Source organism: Halichoerus grypus, chromosome 3 (genome assembly GCF_964656455.1).
Source record: "Halichoerus grypus chromosome 3, mHalGry1.hap1.1, whole genome shotgun sequence".
Classification (NCBI taxonomy): Eukaryota; Metazoa; Chordata; class Mammalia; order Carnivora; family Phocidae; genus Halichoerus; species Halichoerus grypus.
Genome location: NC_135714.1, coordinates 192150630 through 192171668, shown reverse-complemented (window position 1 = coordinate 192171668; position 21039 = coordinate 192150630). Strand labels below are relative to the sequence as shown.

General features: G+C 38.5%; 1 protein-coding gene and 1 long non-coding RNA gene across 46 annotated transcripts in view; one reads left to right on the top strand and one right to left on the bottom strand.

Annotated features, from left to right (window-relative positions):
- The window catches only part of LOC144381424 (uncharacterized), a 131268-nt gene extending 121175 nt beyond the window's left edge, over positions 1-10093 (top strand). Inside the window, exon 3 of the long non-coding RNA XR_013446661.1 lies at positions 9403-10093. This is a non-coding gene — a long non-coding RNA (uncharacterized LOC144381424). The remainder of the gene's footprint in view (positions 1-9402) is intronic.
- Positions 1-21039, bottom strand: part of SORBS2 (sorbin and SH3 domain containing 2) — a 345960-nt gene that overhangs the window by 6937 nt on the left and 317984 nt on the right. For 27 of the 45 annotated variants that reach the window (XM_078069765.1, XM_078069763.1, XM_078069766.1 and 24 more), the window contains 6 exons: positions 19370-19484; positions 19157-19285; positions 16882-17085; positions 10105-10299; positions 6187-6294; positions 357-406 (listed from right to left, as the gene is read on the bottom strand). In XM_078069765.1, coding sequence (XP_077925891.1) covers positions 357-406; positions 6187-6294; positions 10105-10299; positions 16882-17085; positions 19157-19285; positions 19370-19484 — 801 coding nt within the window. The remainder of the gene's footprint in view (positions 1-356; positions 407-6186; positions 6295-10104; positions 10300-16881; positions 17086-19156; positions 19286-19369; positions 19485-21039) is intronic. The other 18 variants (XM_078069780.1, XM_078069798.1, XM_078069800.1 and 15 more) reach the window with 1 other exon arrangement.

Sequence of the window (21039 nt, the reverse complement as noted above, 5' to 3'; positions counted from 1 at the left end):
ACAATGTTAGGACATTTCTGTGTCTTTCAAGCTGTGGTTACTAGAATTTGCATGGTGAGTAGAGCAGAGAGGGAGGCAGATTCATAAATCTTGGGCATCACTGGGGCATTGGAAAGTTTTTCTGGTGTGTAAATCAGTCTTCTATACAAAGTCACGGGTTTCTTTTTAAAATGAACTTCTGCTCTCTGTTATGAAGGATGGAGACCATTGTAATTTCTCTTCATGGAAGAGCCTCATGTTAGTTACTTTGTTCTCTCTCACTTGCAAAGTTGTAACGGGCCTCTGTTTTGGTACATCAATTGTCTATTTTTGGGTCAAAGTTAGTCTGGAACTTAGAAGATAAGAAGAATACTTACGGTTCCCCCCCACCTTGAATGTTTTCATGAGTAAACACAGGACGCTGTGGCTGAAATGAAATGATTTTCAATGTAATCAGTGTTTAAACTGGTACTAAGTAAAAGATAATTTGGTAATGGCATGGTCTTTTCTTGACATTTAATATTTCCTGTTGTAAAAAACCAAAAAAAAAAAAAAACCCAAATAAAGGGGTTCTGCAGGATTAATATTCAAATATTTTGAAGGATGCTTTACATTAAATCAAAATAACCAAGGGTCAAATGTTTTGAATATATTTACAGTCTAATCTGCTCAAGCATTAAGGAAAAGTCAGGGTTTAGTCCCATTGATTTTTCAAAGGCCAGGAATATGGCAAGAACATAGACACCAAACCACTAGAATGAGAAGTCTGGACACCTTCATACAACCTTACTCTTCAGCGTTTTCTCAAACAAGCAGAAAATAGGCCACATTTAGTCTAACAGCAAAGTATCCACATTCATTCTACTTTTCCTTCACAGACAACATTTTCACATACAGTACAGATGAAAATATAGATAGGCAGACATCCCATGCTACATTGCAATTAACACTCTCTGTTCTCAGTGTGGAGAAAACACATGCATTTTTAAAAAGAGAAAACAGAGAACTTTAAATAGAATGTAACAAACAATATCCAGGTAACATGTAACATTTTACCTTAGAAGAGAAATATTGGTAGAAATTCCCAGTGCACTGAACTCTCAAAAGAGTTTCCTTTCTTTTTAAACTAAGCATCAAGACCAGTATCTGTAATAGATACTTATAATATTGGAAATGACAAACCTTAGCATCCCATATATCCACATAAATATTGCAACGATTGAAAGTTAACATGTTTGTTGAATATGTAAACTCAACATTGTTTATACTGACTACCTAAATGTTACTATTTTAGGAAAAGAAATACATTACAATTCATTCACAACACATTTCAAAAGCATCCTCTTCTTCTTGATGACTACTGAATCAGCTGGTAGGTCCATGTCCTGAGAAATTAGGGCCAATTGCTGGGTCCCAGAGTTATGAATGGATTACTGACAGGCTGGGAATTATCCTCTACAAATTGTCCATAGAAATCCCCCTGGCCCAAGAATGGAAGGCAGCTATGCTCACCACTATACCACCAACGCCTGGCCCAAGAATGGATGCAGAAATTTGGGGTTCCTTTCAGTCTGAGTCTATAATCTGCTCTCCTTCCTAAATTCTTTATCTGCTCCCTTCCATCCAAGCTGTCTATCTAGCATAAGACTAAGTACTTACTTTACTAAAACTTGAAGCATTCCATCTATTATTGGGAAGTTTACTCACACTATTCTTAGAAATTTCACTCAACAGTCTGCATGGAATATATAAAGTTAAGACTAAAGAGTGGATAAAAATTATTGGACACAAGCATGACTTAAGAGCACAATACTTCTTTAAGTCAATATAAAGTTACTAACAATGTATCTATTATTAAAATGATAAGATATACTATTTTAAGAATTATGAAGACTAAACCATTTTTCTAGCCATGTTAAGGCCATTTAATTCAATGTAAACATATTGAATAATTCTATAACTATTATATATAAGTAATAAATAGATGAATAAAAATAAATATATGTAAAATAAATACAAGTTATCCATAAGCCTGTGCCCTATTAGATTTCTTCAAATTCTCGTCTAATCATGTATACATAACTTTTATGCAGGAATAAGATATATGTATATCAACTACTATTAATATTTTATAATAATTTTCCAGTCTTCTCTTCTCAGTCTTCATTTTCATTTTAAATCACTGCAGAATAATATTCCCTCACATGTGTGTAGATATATTTTTTAGTTTTCTTAACCATTCCTCCCTTTTGCTTTTGAAGTGAAGGTTGGTCTAGCCTCTTTTCACTATCACGAGCAACAATGTTATAAGCATTTTTATACAAAGAGTTATTTCCTTGCTTTGGACCATTCTTTAGGACACATTTCCAGGAGTTAAAATTTCTGGCCAAAGATTATACGTTCAAGCCACGTGATATTGAAAATGCTCATATTAGTCACTCAAAAAATATAAAAATGTAATTTAAAAAAATGGAAAATGCTGTATTTTGAAGCACATACCAGGACAGCTGCTTCTGTCTCGCAGAAGCATCATTGCACCATTTACAGCACAGTTATCAATAAGAAAATACGATCTGATTACCTGTTCTTATCTTCAGAGAAAAATGCTTTGTAAAACACATTTCATTGTGCTCTTTCTGCGTGTTTAAATCATTCTAATATTTTTAAGTTGAGTAAAAGTTTGACTTTTCATCATGGCGTCCAAGGCTTGGTCCAACTGGTGGGTCTAATTTCCTTGCTCTCTTATGTTAAAATGTGAATATGACTTTTAAAAATCAAAGATTGTTCCTTGATACAAAACAACCTACTCTGAAAGTCCATATAGTACCTTTTCATCGTCATCATTACAATTCTACCACTTTAATTCCTTTCATTTGACTCACGCCGTAAGTAATTTAAGTGAATTCACCCCTTTGACAATTCTGAACATTGGCCTGTTGCCAGAAGTATGCGGCTCCATTAATACCACAGGTGTCTACGTCTCAAGGAGTCGTGTTCCTGGGTGTGCCAGTCAGCAATGTCCTTGCTTTTATCAGTCGTTCCCAATATCTTTCCTTTTCCTTTACAGCCTTTAGGAGAACCCCACCCCCCACCCTCCTCTCTGACTTACCAGGTCCCTATACTGTCCACATGCTCAGGCCAAGGTTTACCCCAGCCTTTATTGACACTATTATTATGGTGACTTCTAGAACTTTTCTAAAGTTACCTTAACAGGAATCATATCCATGTGAATCTGGATAATTAGGAACCAGTTTTGAGGAAAGATGACTAGTTACAGTATTTGAATTAATTTATTTTAAATGTATTTGGTCAATAGATGAAAAGTAGCATTTGTAGCTATTCATGAGGGCACATTGTGTCTTTCTGGTGTTGTCATTGACAATGTAACTTTGGATATGCACCTCAGCTTCATTATCTCTAAAATTAAGGAACTGGACAAGACGGTGATTAGAATCTTGTCCCCTTCAGAGAATCCATGGGGGAACCCACATGTCCACAGGTATAATTCTTCCGTTATGTATAGGTGCCGTCATCAACCATACCCCTCACTTGTCAGAGAAATTAGACCCACCAGTTGTACCAAGCCTTGGACGCCATGATGAAAAGTCAAACTTTTACTCAACTTAAAAATATTAGAATGATTTAAACACGCAGAAAGAGCACAATGAAATGTGTTTTACAAAGCATTTTTCTCTGAAGATAAGAACAGGTAATCAGATCGTATTTTCTTATTCTTCCCAGTCATGTAAAAGCAATCCTAGTAACCATTCAGCTTCATTTTTCAGATCAGGAAACCCAAACTCAAAGATCATTTCTTAGTATCACAAATAAGTAAAAAGAAGAAACAATTATAATTTTGACTGGCACTCTTTCTTGCATTACTCAGATGGAATAGATGGCTTAAGTTGGTTAAAATCAGCACCTTCATTTTGTCCTTTAGGCAAGGGTTTATGTTCTATATGGATAGTCAAGGAAATTATCTCAGGAGACTATCTTTTGCCTTCCCCCACTCTGGTGTTAGAACTCCAAGGGCAGAAACCTTGAGGAAAAGATCTGGGCTGTATCTGCACTCTATTGCCCCCGAGTGGTTAGGACTGGCAGCAACATGCTCATATACCTCGGGACCGCTCTGCAAAGTTCCTTCAGCCTGCATTCATTTTGGAAGGGTTATTTTACAAGACCACGGAGTGTTGTGGAATAGATATCCATCTGTTTTTCTGACTATGTACTTTCCTTCCCACATTTTAAGTTTTTGAGAAAGGATCACTTTTTAGCCACCAGTGTTTTGGGTCTGTGCTTACTTCTATTTTAACTCTGCTCATGACTCGTAACTTCTTAGCAGTTTTGTGATCAATATAGCATATACGTTTGTGACATTCAGAGAGTCTTACGTGTGTCTGAAGAGTACAATAAAAATTAGAAAACCCAGTGAAGCACCATGTTGTTTTCATAGAATCCTATTTAACTTTTTTCCCTTGGTAATGTAGCAATCTTTTTTTTTTTTTTTTCCCCCTCTCTCTTTTAGTGTAGTTATTTTCTAAGGTTATCAAAAGTGGATACAAATGAGACAAGTTTCAACACATGCTAATATTCAAAACCAGAACCAACCCACTGCTCATAAGGGAACTGGTCTGAAATATCCTAGAATCTCTGATTGTAGTAAAACATATACTTCCCTAGCTCAGATGGGGAGATGCGGTCTGTCCAGAACCCATCTATCTATCTGTATTTCTGCAGGGGCATCTCTGGAGGATTAGCTATATTTAATATTCAGTAATTCTTAAGTAAGAATTGACTGTCACTTTAAATACTAATGTGGAAGAATATTTGAAAGAGTTATAAGCACTTCTAGAGTTCTTCAATTTTTTTTTCCAGAAAGTGTTAGCTGTAGTATTTGCCCACCAGAATTCGATAAAATTCTCCTAATAACAATCCCATGTTTATGTTTATAGTCTTATTTTTCCTTCTTAAATTATGATACACAACTTTGCATGAATCTAAAGAATATAGAATATCTATGTTCCACACAAACACATATAACTTATAAGTACATAATGTAAAAATCTGGCAAAGAAAAAACCTTGAGATAACCTAAAACATAGCATCTCATTGACCATGGGAAATCTATGGCTGGGCCATATTAATTGTGGAAAAATCTTCCTTTTTGCTTTGGCTGTGGAAGGCCCTTCTGTGAGTGAGCCCAAGAATCTCTTCAAATCAACATTCCTCTTTCTCTATGGCAACCCAAATCTCTGCCTCAGAAACAAAGTGAGGTCTCATTATGCAAGCAAAAAGCACAAAAATGGCATAAACACAGAGATATCTACATTTTTTGAAAGTGGAAAAGGAAATTCTCTTTGCAGCCAATTGGTCCCTTAACAATTTGCAAACCATAGTCATGTAATAGACCAGGTAAGGTTAAACCAGGGTTTATCAAATTAGAAATGGTGAAAAGACTGACTTTTGCAGAGACAGAAATCCCCAAACGCCTTGGCTGCCTTCCTCAGAACTGATAGTACCATTTAGAACCCATTCATATGAAAATGCTTTTGATATTACAAAACTAAGGAGTTATAGGGAAAAGTAATTTCGCCTTTAAATTCAATCAGAGATGTCAAAAGCCTGGGAGTACCTATAGTCCAGAGTACTGAAATATCCTTGAATCTCTGGTTTAGGCTTAAAAAGGACTGTGGAGCGAATGTAACACACATCACCAGAGCAACAAGATATTTTGCAACAAGGATCGTGGATTTAAGAAAAAAAGTCGAAGTAAACTGAATGCCACAGAAGCAAACATTACTGGAAGCGTGTGAGTCCAGTATATGATTAGCAACAGCTTTATTCTTTGCACTAAAAACGGTGACTGGAAGGAAAGCAGGGATTTACAGAGAACATGGAAGCATGAGACGGATGGAGAAGACAACATACACTACACCCTTATTTGTCCCATGAGAATCTCATTCTGTCTTTTTGGCGTTTGGAAAGCTTACACATACAGACATAAAAGGGAAACACGTTGCCCAAAGACAGGAGATGATTTTCGAGTTGATCTGATTTCACAGCTCATCATCAGTGGTCCCTGCATCTCAGGGGTACTTCTAGCCCCAGTTTAGGGGCAAAACATAGCAATGACAACTAAGGAAGAACCAGCCTACTGAGGACAGGTGGCCAGGGTGCCTGGCACAAGGCGGGGTGTTCTGACCCTACCCTGTAGGAACTGCTGAGCCCTCTGACAGGCGAGCCGCAGGATCTCCTAGACATCACTGGGCTACGCGGAGGCTTACCCAAGACAAATATCTCGCTTTTTAAGTCAGCCTGGAAAAGCCATAAGAAGTTAGTTAGTTCTTGTCTTCATTCTATGGCCTTCAGGAGGAGCTTTCCTGTTTTGTTTTTTCATGCACACGCAGCATGCCAAACTCTTGAATAGTAGCAGAGCGGGGAGGGTTTACCAGTTAGCCTGAAGACAGCTCTTTTGGCTGCCCGCAGTTTTCACACCACAGGCAACAAGTGCTGCTTTCAGACGGAACTCAACAGGCAGAGCAGAGAGAGACTTACGGAGAGAAGTTGCATCAAGAAGATGTTTGAGTGCAATGTCGATTGCTAAGAACACATACAAGAACTTGTGTGTCTTTAATAGAATGTTTAACAACAGCGTTCAAGACAGCCTCAGATTTGACCTCTTTTCTTTGTGCTTATTTGAATAGATGCAAGGTAAGATAGAAATTTCTCTTAAACCCATCGAGTTTCATAAAAAGTCTCAATCATTGGTCAGGGGCACACTTACTAAAAAACACATAAGGAGAAACCATGGCTTTTCTGGAAAAAAATGGTAAAATATCATTAAAATACTATTATAATAGTTAGGAATATTGTCCTAACTCCACATTGTGACTATTTTGGCCTACTTTCAAAATAAGATTTTTAATATGACAGTGAATCAACTAACCTTTCTCGTGTGAGGATGCTTTATTTTCTTTCCACAGGAGTGGACAAGATCTACTACTTGTCCAAAGCGCTAGACAAGTATTTGATTTGCTTATGGGAACTTCAGCAGGACTTTTTAAAAAAAGCGTGTGGTTTTCTTAACTCTTACTGAGGAACATTTTTATAATAATTAGTAATGATTGACCTCAAATCTGCAGTCTTTAGGTATGAAATACATTAAGTATTTTTCTTAAAAGGTATGGCAGAGAATGCTTGATGTTCTCCAGTTCTCTTCTTTGTCCGTCCTCTGTAGTAGAATCCTGATAGGCACATGGACATTCTGAATAAAGTCTATTTCTCAACCTTCCTTGTATCGAGATGTGCTCATGTGGTAAGTTCTGACAGATGGGATATATGCAGTAGGAAGGGACTGCTGGAGCTGGTGCAGCCACTTTGGACCACACAGTGGAAGCTTCTTGTTGAGGAAGATGATGTGCTAAAATAAAATGGAATCTCCTGGGTTTCCGGATGACTTGGAGCCACATACCAGCCCTAGATGCCCTACATTTATGCATAAGAGAAATATACTCGTACGTTGTTTAAGCTAAAATTATTTTGAGTTTTCTGTCGTGGTAGCTGCCCCAATCTTGACTAATATAGGGGTTCTATGAACATCAAGGCTCATGGAGAAAAAACATTTAGCTGTTGGAATGATGTGGATAAACAGCTGGAAAGATCATTTGGACATATTAGGAAGAATCAGTGCTTGATTCCATGTTGGAAACTGTGCTCAAGGGGATTACTTTTGATGGGATGGTTTTAGAGTGAGGAGATTTCCTTAGGAGCCCACAATAACTGAGTTTCTTGGAAGAAACCCAAAGAAGAATCTTTCTATCTCTTCATAAAGAGCTTACATTGCAATTTGAGTCCACATGCCATAAATCTCTTAGCTGGAAGGGGAAGTTCAGCTTATAGAAGAATAGAGAATTGTGATAATTTTTAGTATGAAAAACCATTATTTAAAAAAAAAGATGCTCAAAAGACTAGAGAAAATACCGGATTCTGATTTATATATCACTCATAATTTATATGTACATTTCAGTTCTGTCATCTATAAAGTGTTGGTGAATTTTACTTTTAGGAAAGATTTTGGATTGTATGTGAAAGATTTACGTTGTCTCAGAAAATACTTTAAAAGAATAAAATTGCATTAAATTAGCATGTGTTAAGTAAAACAATGGTTGATGGGGTTGATAAAAGTATTGTAATGATTTCATGCATACTATACTATACCTACTAAAACATTATTAAAATTTGATTTTGTCTTTGCTTTTAGTGCAGGGTTACTTTCTTTGTAATGAGCATAACTCGTAACATTCTTGAAATGGAAGAAATAGGCAGCCTTCTTAGAGGACTCAAGCCCGCACAGTTTATCAGTGTCAGATGTGGGGTTAAATTATAATAATGGCCTAAACTTTGCTGCTGATTCAATTTGCATCTATATTTATAAGCACAGATAACTTCAACTTATATTCTTCCTATGAACAGAAAAGGTTTTCAGAAAGCTCAGTGGGGCATTTAAAATGCTCATTTGCTCTCGAGTAAGATAAAATAGAGAAAAAACTCTTCATTTTTCTGGAGTTAGTTATTTGATGTAGTTATGAAAGTATTCTTTGAAAACATCGTTACTGTGAATACCTCCATTCTCTCATACCATTCTGCAAACAACTGAAACCTAATGTGTGTATGAGATTGAGCTTGGTTCTTGCAGGAGAATAAACCTGTGTAAATCCTGGTTTTGTCCTTCATACTACAATGGCGAGATCTTCATCTCTCTAAATTAGAGAAGTTCATGGGGCACCTGTGTGGCTCAGTCGTTTAAGCGCCTGCCTTCATTCAGCTCAGGTCATGATCTCAGCGTCCTGGGATCGAGCCCCACATTGGGCTCCCTGCTCCGCAGAGAGCCTGCTTCTCCCTCTCTCACTCCTCCTGCTTGTGTTCCCTCTCTCGCTGTGTCTCTGTCAAATAAATAAATAAAATCTTAAAAAAATAAATTAGAGAAGTCCAATTCTAAAGTTGCTTTGCCATGTGTTGACTAAGCTTAAGTGCTAAAGAACAAGTAAGGGAAAGGCAAGGAATAAATACTTTGGCCTTAAAAAGAAAACCAGAGAAAGAGTGGGGGAAAGGCAAATGCTTAGTCTTAGATATTATCTAAAGTGTTATTATTATTATTATTTTTAAAATTTCCTAATTATTTCATGCCGGCCAAAATGAAACCTCGAAGATCAAAGAGCATCTAGTCTTTACAGTATTCCATTTTAAAAAAAATTCCTCTCATAGGTAAAATGAATTCACGTTACTGGACTATTTGGGTGGATGGAGTCAGTGATGGGAGTTTGCAATACTGTGCAGATGACATTTCTTGGGAGTTGGGGGTTGGTACTTCTTAGCACAGAAACTGGATTCTACCAAAACCTTTGTGTTTTCACTTAACTGCAGAGGCTCCCATTTCAAGTTCCAAAGACTGAATGTGAGGATGGGTTATTATTTGAAGTCTATCACCTTTTGTCTAAAGGAAGAGATTTCAGGATCATTCTGATTGCAGAAGCAGAACTTTGCTGTGATGGATTCATTTTATGCCGCGCTTGTCATTAAATCCCTTTCCAGAGCCAGCCATTAATTTCGTTGGAAGTCTTTTTACATGGTATCCTTACGGAGAGTTAAAAACCAGCAGGGCTGCCAGCCCGCAAGACTCAGAGTTGAGTGCTTTGTGAACTGTTAACAGAAGAAAGCGTCATTCCCGCAATTCTCATTAATTTACTTCAGTTTTGTGGAAGAAGGAGGCTCAAGACAGCGCCAAAGATCATCCTGCCCTCAGGCTCTGCTGACCCCGCTGATGGGCAGGACACATGGGAGGCAATGAGCCCACTGAGGATGACAGGCACAAAGTTGATGTCTTTGAATGGGATGGTTCTCCAAAAAAAATACATTTTAGTTTGCTTTACTCCTCAGTCTGGACATAGCTGCTGTGTAAGTGTGTCTTATAAAGGTTTGGACAGGGGCCATGCCAATGATGTTAAAAGTTAGCAACCAATATTTCCATGGCTTTTTAGAACTTGTAAGATGGCACAAATCTAAATACATCTAATTAACAAAATTCATTTAAAGACATGCAATAAATCACACTCAAGATGCAGTTACCTTTAATTTTGGTGAATTTATCTCCTGTTGGTAAGGGTATTTAGGGAGGAGGGGAGGTGAGTAGGGCTGGGGATTCTGAGAAAATGTTGAGGCCAGGTCAGAGACAGAGGCCAAGGGAGAATGAAAAGGGAGGGAGGGAAGGAGACAGCTGGGAAAAGGTGTAGACGTTCGATCTCCCGGAGAAAGTGAAGGCGGCTTAAAGATTGAGGAAAGACAAGATGTGGTTACGGCTTGTGCCAGAACGAGGTTACCTGGTCTTCAGAGAATATCCCCCAACCTCGAATAATGTTAATGTTACCAAATGCCCTGGCAAGTGACATTTGACAAATTCTTGCTTGAAAAGCACTAACTTTTTCTTTTGAATTTGACTCAGAATGATCCCACCCACTGGGATCATTTTTCTGAGGTGGGTGGCTGGAGACAGGAACCTCCAGATTCTACAACTTTATATTTACAGGATGGCTCCTTCTAAACATGAGGGAAAAACAATGAAAAGCGATGACTCTTTGTAACCTGCTGGTAAAATAGATCACGATTTCTAGAGAGTTTGTTGCAAAGCTAGGGGAGTGGGGAGTGATGACGTGTGCCTGTGGGGGGTGTGCCTGTGGGTACGTGGTGGGAACTGCTGTGAAACCCCCCACACCACCTGGCCCAGGAGCTGCTGGCAACAGGCTCCTGGGAACCAAGCCACATATCTAATCGAGCCTTACAATTGACTGGAGGGAAAATGAATTATTTAAAATGAAGCGGGGGAAATCGGAGGGGGAGACGAACCATGAGAGACGATGGACTCTGAGAAACAAACTGAGGGTTCTAGAGGGGAGGGGGGGAGGGGGAGGGGTTAGCCCGGTGATGGGTATTAAAGAGGGCACGTATTGAATGGAGCACTGGGTGTTATGCACAAACAATGAATCATGGAACACTACATCAAAAACTAATGATGTAATGTATGGTGATTAACATAACAGAATAAAATTAAATTAAATTAAACAAATAAATAAATAGCTGACTTAGAAACATGTTTGACTTTTTGTAATGAATGATCTCTTGTATTCAATAGTGTGTTTATTTTACGCAAGTACAGGCGTGGCTGGGTTCTTTGTTCAGGTGACCTTTTCTCTCCTGGTTGAGGAACTGAGCCAAGCCTCAGGGTTTTGTGGGTGTCCAGGGGTCTCGTGGGCACTGATCATTATTTAAGCCCAAGACCACCCCATAGTATAGGCCACGTGCCTCTGTATGTGTTACTGGTAAGGTCGTCATAGAAAACTAGGGGATTTTGAAATTAAGATGTTTAAATAGAGGATCCATGGGGGGCAGTGACTTGCATAGTAACATGATATAAAACATTCTTTTTTGTTTCATAATTTCAGTATTTGTCAGTAATCACATTTTCTTTTTAGTTTACAGGTGGCATATTTGAGAGATCAAGGTTTGTTTTTGTTTTAAGAAAAAAATTTACAGGCTAAAGATTTAGGGTATTTTCCCTCTTTACTAATTAAAATCATTGCCCAAGATTCTTTGTTTGTAAGATGAAAATGCATTAGTAGTCTTAAGTAGCCACCACCTAGAAGAAATAACTCTCTTCAGAGAGTTAAAAGAGCATGGAGTACTTTTTTGTTTTCCCTCTCTCTCTCTCACTCCTTTTTTTGCAAACTGAATTGGACTCATCTCTTTGTATCAATTTCCTCATCTCTAAAGTGGGGCTAATAATATAACCCATCTCATTGGGTTATGAAAAGTACAGATGAAGGGTTCTTAGAATAGTGTTTGGTGGTAAGAGCTCAACTATGTGGCTATCATTATTAATAACAAAAAATCAGGAAGATTATACACTACAGACTGTTCTAATATGAATTTATAGTCATAAATAAATAATGGAATTACACCATATATTTACATTGTCTTACTGGAATTTGGTGTGTGTATATCCATTCCTCCACCCCCAACTTACGTAGTGCTTATGTTTCTTAAGAGGAAGCCTTCTAGGGCAATGCTCAAATTGATGTTTATTAATGTGATTAACTGTACTATCTAAATATAGTAAGACCGGTTAGTTCTTCAGTAATTAGGCAAGATTAAAATACCTCATTACTGGCCTTCGCTGCATTGCTGTCTTCCTTAGGGGTCCTAGGGTCTGTGGGGGTGGCTATGGGATATTTTAAGCACACAGGTTTCCTCTCCTCTTCCTCCTCTTCGATGTGCAGGCTTGCTGTCACCTCTGGGCCATCATGGGCACACGACAGAGCATCTGGTTCTTGAGATTCTGGCCCTCTTCGGATGCCTGACGTAAACCCCTCACACATATCCTCATCTTCCTCTCCAATGACAGGGAGACTTTTGGGCAAGGGACCCATATTAGTGTGTGCGGAGGCCACAAACTGATCACCTAGGACTTCAGGTCCTTTCTTGGGGCCTCCAAAGCCCTTTCCCATTTTTGTCAACTCTGCAAACTTGTTCTGAGTTGTCTTTCTGGGATCCTGCACTGGTGTTGCCTCAGAAGGCTGGACCGCGGCTGAGGTCACCCCTGAGCGGGGGACAGGTAGCAGAGAGGAAGCGGACTTGGCAGGTACAGAAGCTGGAGGCAATGAGAGGGGTACTGAGGGCTCCTCCTTAATTTCAAGGATGATTTCCTCTAGGATATTTGGTTTGGCTGGGTCAGCTGCTAAGGTTAAAGCACCAAGCTTCTCTAATTCATCCAAGAAGTTGTCCAGAAAAGGAGGTGGCGTTGGGGTCAAAGGATTTGCCGGTGGACACGTGGCTGTCAGGGACAGCCACCCCTGGGCTGTTTTATCTGAGCCAGGTGAAGCTTTGTGCATGGGAGGAGGGGCTGGTTCACTGGAAGCCAACTTAGAAATGAGCAGGGATTATGGAGTTAAAAAATAAACCGAGAAAATAATAATAATACATCAAAACACAGAGACAGAGAAATGCAGGAAAGGTATGGTCATACATATAAAAATATTTTATGCTATGGTCTCGACTTGAAGATATTTTGCTGACTTTAAATAAAATCATTAGCATGTTAACTAGAAGGTTATCTGAACACTGAAACTCTCCTAGTATTTGGAAGGGGTCTTAGATGTCAGGATAAGATAAAGCTATCAGAGAGATTACAAGGTCACACAGTGAAACCTTAAGTGATTTTATTAATAGATTAGCTCTTTTAAACTAGCCTTCAGATACTGACTTAGGATGCAGGCCTCTGAAATAATGTTACTGTAAAATGAAAGGTTTCAATAATGAAACCTTTCTTATTCCTTGAATTTGTTTAGTGTTCTTTCTTCCTGTAATGGTACCAAATCTTTTGAACTTCCATAATTTTCTCACTTATGTTTGCAAATCTTTTGAACTTCCATAATTTTCTCACTTATGTTTGCAAATCTTTTGAACTTCCATAATTTTCTCACTTATGTTTGCCAAATCTTTTGAACTTCCATAATTTTCTCACTTATGTTTCTCACTTATGTCTGAACTTCCATAATTTTCTCACTCACATCTATTTTGCAATGTATAACATTAACACATTTCCAAATGAATAAATTCTGAAAAATATTTTTCAAGAACAGAAACTCAGGATCAGAACACAACTTAACTTACGTTAACTTCTACTTCAAAGTTTAAAAAGTCCAAAGTAAATGTTTAATAGAAAGGGAACATATGATTTTAATGGGAGTAAACTTCTGCTAGGACTCCCATTCCTTTATGTAAACCTGTGGAGTATAATTTATGAAACTTAATCTCCTGAAGCAAAAATACTGTGTATCTTAATATTATCACTATATCTTGGATATATTGAACAAAACAGAATTTTAGTGGAAATTCCTTAAAAGTAGTTTTAGAAGTGCTGCCTAGGAATATTCTAAGACATTTATCTATTGTTGCCAAACTAGAAAGAATGCTACATGCTAGATATATGAAGGCCTTGAGAGTCTGGTGGATGGCATTTTATTTTCATTCTCTCCAGGTAGATGGTTTGGGTTTGGAAAGAAAAAAATCTTCAAGGAAGATTTTTGGAGATGCATTTTCTAGTTGGTTGTTTAGGATGAGACTTCACTCACGCACTCGGCACTCTTGGTCCTAGGGTCACTTAACTTTTGACTTCTGTGTCCTATAATAGGAATGGGGCATTAATAGAATTTATTTAGCTATTCTTTTTAAAAAAGGAAATATGATGTCCTGTCATCATGGGGTGGGATAAATGAGGCAAAGAGTTACAAAGCTCATGGGAGCATTCTAGTGGAAGATTTAGGACAAAAGGCTGCCGAGCACCTGATACAGAGTAATACTATACATGTGGTCTGTTACTCGATAGATAGCCTCTCCTAGCTGGCCTGTCTATGTTCAATTTTTAATAAGACAGAAATTACCTAAGTCTCCTTTGATAGGCTAGAGAAGTTCTCTTATTGGCCAGTGTTCTAGTTTATGCTCTTTGTTATATAACACCGTAAGAGACTTTTCACTTTCATTTTCTGTCATGGTCAGGAATATTATGTGGATGAGGAAGAAAGACCTTTAAGTCCTACTACGGTCATGATTACCACTATCTACTATCACTGTTAATACCTGCTCCGATTATCACCGTGGTCGACAATATGCATGTCAACAGGTTCAAAGTGCTTACTTTTACAAGGGACTTACTTCAGCTAACGGTGAGATTAAGTATCTGAGTTACCTATATAACATAAATATACCTATAATACAAAAATCATATAATTACCTTTTCTCCCTAAAGCATTAGAGTTGGACTCGACTACACTAAAAACAGAAATAATATCAACTAACATTTGAATCTCCCTTAAAATATAGTATGTTGTGACTTGAGTGTCAAAGAGTGATTCATGAGTCAATGAGTTCCTTCCTCTCTTTGCAAATATCAATTAGAAACTAGGATATATAACACTACAGTTCTTTTTTCTGAAAACGGTCCAGTTCAACACTACTGAGAAGTTTCCTTCATTAAGCCAGTGATATCATAGAATAGATTACCAGATGGGATGAAACCATTAAGTGTTTTTTTTTTTTTTTCAAATTATAGACATGAGCTTTTCAACATATTTTCTTCCCAGCAGTGAGAATAAAACACTAATTAGTTATTAGTGAAATTTCTCTATTTATAAAATGTAAAATCTGGTGTTCTAAGAAAAAACTTAGGAAACTGAAAATACATTTAAATCATATTCACAATCAAGATTAAAATGCTGTGATCTATAATATTGCATTGCCAGAATTAATTAGGACATTATGGAAGAATTTCTTACATGTTAAATAAGGCTTTGTAGATACATGCTTATTCTTTCTTATAAAATTTTACTTGGAGGTATGGTCCTTTTGAAATTTAGCTGGTCGCTCTTTTGAGATGACTGAATGGTAATTAAAACAAATATATAGGTGAAGAATTCTGATCTTTTCTTTTATATCAGTAGGAACTATTGAAGGAAGGATGTTGATCTCTAAAACTAAGCTCTGGTAGTGAAATAAACACACTAAAGAAGCTTCTGGAAAACTTTATAATCAATCAGACAAAATCGGATGGTACCAAACTGCTCTATTATCAAATGATAAAGGATTGAGAGCAATTACCCTGCAACTGAAACCTAGTCTTCAAAGAGAAGTAGAATAAATTAAAAAAATACTTCTCTTGAGAGAGTAGACTCTTTGATCATTTACATATGTAAACTCCTTCTAGGCTCATTTTCAAGGAGTAGTTTGGGTCACCGGGGATGCCTTCTTACGCTGGGACATGAAATGACTTCGCACTTTGATAACGTCTGATAATGATGTCATTCTGCCAACTCTAAATGGTTTATTTTTCTATGTCCCAGCCTTGATTTCAATCAAAATGTTTAATGAATTATGCAAAACAAAATGTCTAAAATGTTGGGAAGTAGAATAATTCCTTGGTAATTTAAAGTTTTACACTTGAAAGTTAATGAGAAGGAGAAAGAAATCCCTAAATACCATCCATGAAAAGAACACAACATATTATAATCCAATAGAAAATTAAGGAGAACTTCACACTGTGAGTAAAGAAAGTAGAATAGCCTCTCCTAATTAACCAGTTCAGGAAGCAAAGTCCCTTTTAGACTACATGTTGAGAAAGGTAACGACCTTTAGCTAACAGCTCAAGTCAGACAGTAGATCTGGCACAAAATCATCCTAAACCTAATAAAATAAACTTGAGGACTCCTCATAACCAATGACATTTTCATTCAAACTAATAAACCAACTAACCTACGCACCTTAATTAAAATTCTTTAATCTCTCTCTTTCTATATTAAAAAACCCCAAGACTTTTATAGAATCTTGTCAACTTAATTACCATGTGCTGATGAAATAGACCATTTTGGGATCTGTCTATCCACATATACTTATATATACTACTTATACCTATATATAATCCATGTAAAAGATGCATCTATAAAAATAAAATCAAGCTTTAGAAAAAAATCAAGCTTCAGAAAAATTTTCAAAAAGCAGATAAATGTGTATATATATACAGGTATATGTCATATGGGATTTTAAGATACTAATGTTTTCTCCTTCAGTATTTTAATTTGAGAATAAAATTATCAAAATCAAGCATCAAACCTTTGTGCTCGCATCCCTCAGAAAAAGAAATTATATTGACTTGACATGGCACGCACACTTAGAAACATAACATACACATTTATGCTTTGCAATAGATATGATGTTCTAGCCTAATGCCTAACGTCACATATTGATGATCTTACTTCAGGCTCCCAAATATTATACCAATATGCTGGAATGTCTTCTTACCTTATTGGAACTTAAGCTGTGGATTCTATCACTAGAATAGCTGTGGGGGATTGGAGGGTCAGGGTAATCCTCAGCACCTTTGGTTGTATTCTTCTTCACAACTTCCACGTAGGAAACAGGGAAGATGCCTTGTCTGCTGGTTCCTGGAATTTTACCTTCATACCAGTTTTGATCAACTCTTTTCAGAAGAATAACTCTATCTCCCTGTGAGGAATATTAGGAAAATGCGTTATAGTGCTCGCTTCGGCAGCACATACACTAAAAATAGGAAAATGCGTTATAAATAGAGACGTAATAACAACAACAACAAAAAGTGTAATTGTCAATGTTGGCTAATAAACAATAGTTTTCCATTTGGGAAAAGTTTGATACCTCCAGTTGTTGTTGTTGTTTGTTTTTGTCAGGAAAACACAAAGTCTCTGAGCTCACACCCGAATTACAGATTATCCACATATATGCAATTTCATCAATCATGACATTAGAATCTCCCCTAGGGATGCCTGGCTAATGGGAACGGGCTTTCACATGTTCGCACTGGTACCGTGTGAAATGACTTGCATCAGTTACTTTAAAAAGCAGAACGGTTTAACAGGGAAAAGCTCACTGACAGTAGCGTTATCCTATCACTGATGGATTCAAGGGAATGACCTTCTGTAGGAAGAGCTTCAGAAAAGGGCAACTTGGCGCGCTGTGCTAGTGTGTCTGAAACGGGTTGCCGAAATCAGCCTCCGGAAGGGATGAAGTTGAACGGCACACTGCGTTTCTTCTCCATCTACATGCGGCCAAGTAGCAGCAGAGAGTAAGGCTGGCAGGACGGGGCAGAGATAGTCCCCTCCATAATCCCCAGCTGTGGCCAGGGCTCTCCTCCACCTGCTCTGCATCCCGATGCTGTAGCAACACTGTCCATTCTAACTGGTTGGCAGCCACACCACAGTGGTCATTAAACATATTTACAGAACCCCTGGCTTTAGCAATAATAGGACTTTCTACGGTCACCATTCCCGCTACCGGCAGCGATCAGGCCAATGCCACAAAACCCAGCTTAAATTTCAACTTGAGACCACGTGTGGCCCTGAAATAAATAGGGCAAAATGTGGTTTAAATGGCAGCATCCGCATCCAGCAGGTGGTACGGAAGTCTGGGCTGCTGATGGGGCCCCGGAGGGGGACAGAGTCAAAGCTTCAGGGCAGTAGGGAGGCCTCCTGCAGGGGGCACTCGAGGTGCCAGTCTTCCTAGAGCCTGTCCCACACCGCCTCCGTGCAGAACATACTGAAGAAAAGGAAATCTCCCTACTCTTAAAATCTGTACTGATTTTCTCGGTAACACACTACTGTTTCTAGGCTGTTGCTGGAGCTATAAATCGCATCGGCAGAAGCTTCTCTTTTACTAGGAAACGGTAGCTGGTTTGGTTCATGGAAAGCTGTGTTGCAGCTTGGAGGGTGGACAAGAATCGGTTGATGATGCAGAACCAGGGCAAAGAAGGGAGAACGAGATGAGGTTCTGCCAGGATAAGAACAGTGGGACTTCCCTTCCTTGCTCCCGGCTGAGGACTTGCCCGGTATGGGTTCGAGAACCCCCCAGCGTGTGACTCTCTAGCCCGTGCTCTGTGCAGATCTGTGGTTGCCTCAAACAAATGAACATGATGGCTTAGCACAGAATGACAATTGTTCATTTGCTCTTTCTTCACTGTGTAAAGTTGCAAGTCAAAAGGAGCTCTTTCTGATATACTGGAATTGGATAGGTTGCTAGTGAAATTTGGGTCGGTCATGAGGCCCAGAGGGGGCTGATCAAGGGAACAGCACTGCACAAAGGACTCCTCAAAAAGGCTCTGGAGTGAGAAGTACCTGCATTACGTGAGGACTATTCGTTGATTCCAAGATAAAATTAAATGTTGGAACATTATTATTTTTTTAAATTTGAATAATAAGGCAGCAGGACAACAAAATTTTGAGGTGCATGAAAGTGCTTTTCCTTTTGATGTTTCCATATATAGATAGCTGCAGGAGATCCAGCTCGAGGCGCCCCTAGGAGAGGATCTGGAGCCTGCCATGCTAAGCCTGGGAGGGAATGTCTCTCAGAAGCTTTGTGTCCTGTAGGGGACCGCATCGGGAAGGACACGGGAGCGGTGCGTAACAGCGCCTCAGGGCGGCCCTGATAGAGTCCTTTGTAGCACATGGGGAAAACACAAAAATTGTCTAAGAAAAAGGTAACCTATTTTACTTTTGAAAATATCTAGCCTTTCAAAATGCACTGTTGAAGAAAACAGCCAGGGTACCTTTCTCAGCGAAAGCTCCACATTTGTGTCAGCATTGAAATTATATTTGGCTATAGCTTCTCCGATTTCTCCAGGCTGGGCTGGGGGAGGTGGTCTTGCCGGCTGTGCTTTTTCAGGAGGTATGAGTTTCTATGAGGGAAAAGAGTTATTTATTCTTGATCTGTGGTGACTTGGGAAGCAACAACCATGGAAGAGGGAAAGGAAAGGACTTACCTCGACGTATGAGATTGGAAAAATGCCCACTCTCCCGTGGTGCTCTCCCTCATACCAATTTTGATCTATTTTCCTGAGGATGTAGACAGTATCTCCTTTCTTAAATGACAGCTCCCTGGAAGAGACATGTTTCAGTGGGTCTTTCCCTGATGTAGAGCAATTACTCTTAAGATCAACACTCTCACTTGATTTGCATTTGGCTGAGAAATATACTGTCCATATTAAATAATCTTTTTCGAGCCCAGTTACATAAGGATTTTCCTTGCAAACTCTTAGAATTCACTGATCACCTTATAACGTCAGAAGTGATTTCCAAAAAGACCAAGTATAAACATCACATTTGATATAAATCACGGGCAGATGCATATGAAATTTAAAGGCAGGGGCGTGCGATTGCTGTGTAATCATGAGTTTACAGTGGAGGAGTGATGAAGCTTGGCATAATGGCAGATGAGTTCTGCACTGATTTTGTTTATCCTGAAGCTGCTTAGCTAGTTGGCCAGATACTTGACTTCTCCTTCTGTCTCCTTTTGATGTGCTAACGCTTACAATAAGGAAAATAAATATTTAGCTTTAGCACAGAAGAGCTATCACCAGAAAAATTGTTATTTATGGGTCCTTGAAGCTGGTTGTCAGGAATTTAAGTGGAATGTCTTGATAAGGAATGTATTTTGTGTAAAGAAAAAGATCTTTTATTCTTCAGTGAAGCAGAGATAAACATGTTTTAGGTGTAAAGACATGCACAAATTGTTTGTTGCCTTCTTTACACCTTTTAAAAAAAAGATTTATTTATTTATTTGAGAGAGAGTGAGCGTGCACATGAGTAGGGGGAGAGGGGCAGAGAAGCAGACTCCCCACTCAGCACAGAGCCTGGATGTGGGGCTCAATCCCAGGGCCCTGGGATTATCAACTGACTGAGCCACCCAGGTACCCCTAGACCTTTCTTCTTTTTTTAAAGATTTTATTTATTTGAGAGAGAGAGAACACAAGCAGGGGGAGAGGCAGTGGGAGAGGGAGAAGCAAGCTCTCTGCCGAGCAGGGAGCCCGATGCGGGACTCGATCCCAGGACCCTGGGACCATGACCTGAGCCGAAGGCAGATGCTTAACTGACTGAGCCACCCAGGCACCCCTTGTTTTTAAAAAATAAAAATACTTTTGAGACACTAACTATGCTTTTCCATCTGGGCTATTTCAAAGGAGAAGCTTATTTACCTGCTTCTCTCCTAAGCAGGTAAATGTGGGTATGTAATTTCAAGTTCTAAAGACATTCCTTATTTTGGCTAATTCATGCCTACCTGCTCATCCTCCCTGCGTCTGTTTCTCATGGCTTTGTTATCCAGGGAATTGTATTTGTTTGTTGTTTTGCCTCCATAATTATGTTTTGTTGGAGGACACTCATTTCCTATCTTTTCCCAAGAGCCCCACTTTCCTAGATATCTGCCTTCCCACTCTTGAATCTTCTGCATCGTTTCATTCAGAATCTGGATTTGGGTCGTTTATTTGTGCCGAATAGATAATGAAGAGACAGGTGGATATCAGATGTAGAATATTTCTCATTGATTAAAAGAATTAATTGGAAAAAAAGCTGTTGCATATTAAAAGAATGATCGAGCAATTAGAAGTGCTAAAATAAAATAGTCACATTGAAAGTGCATTAAATTTCCAGTAAC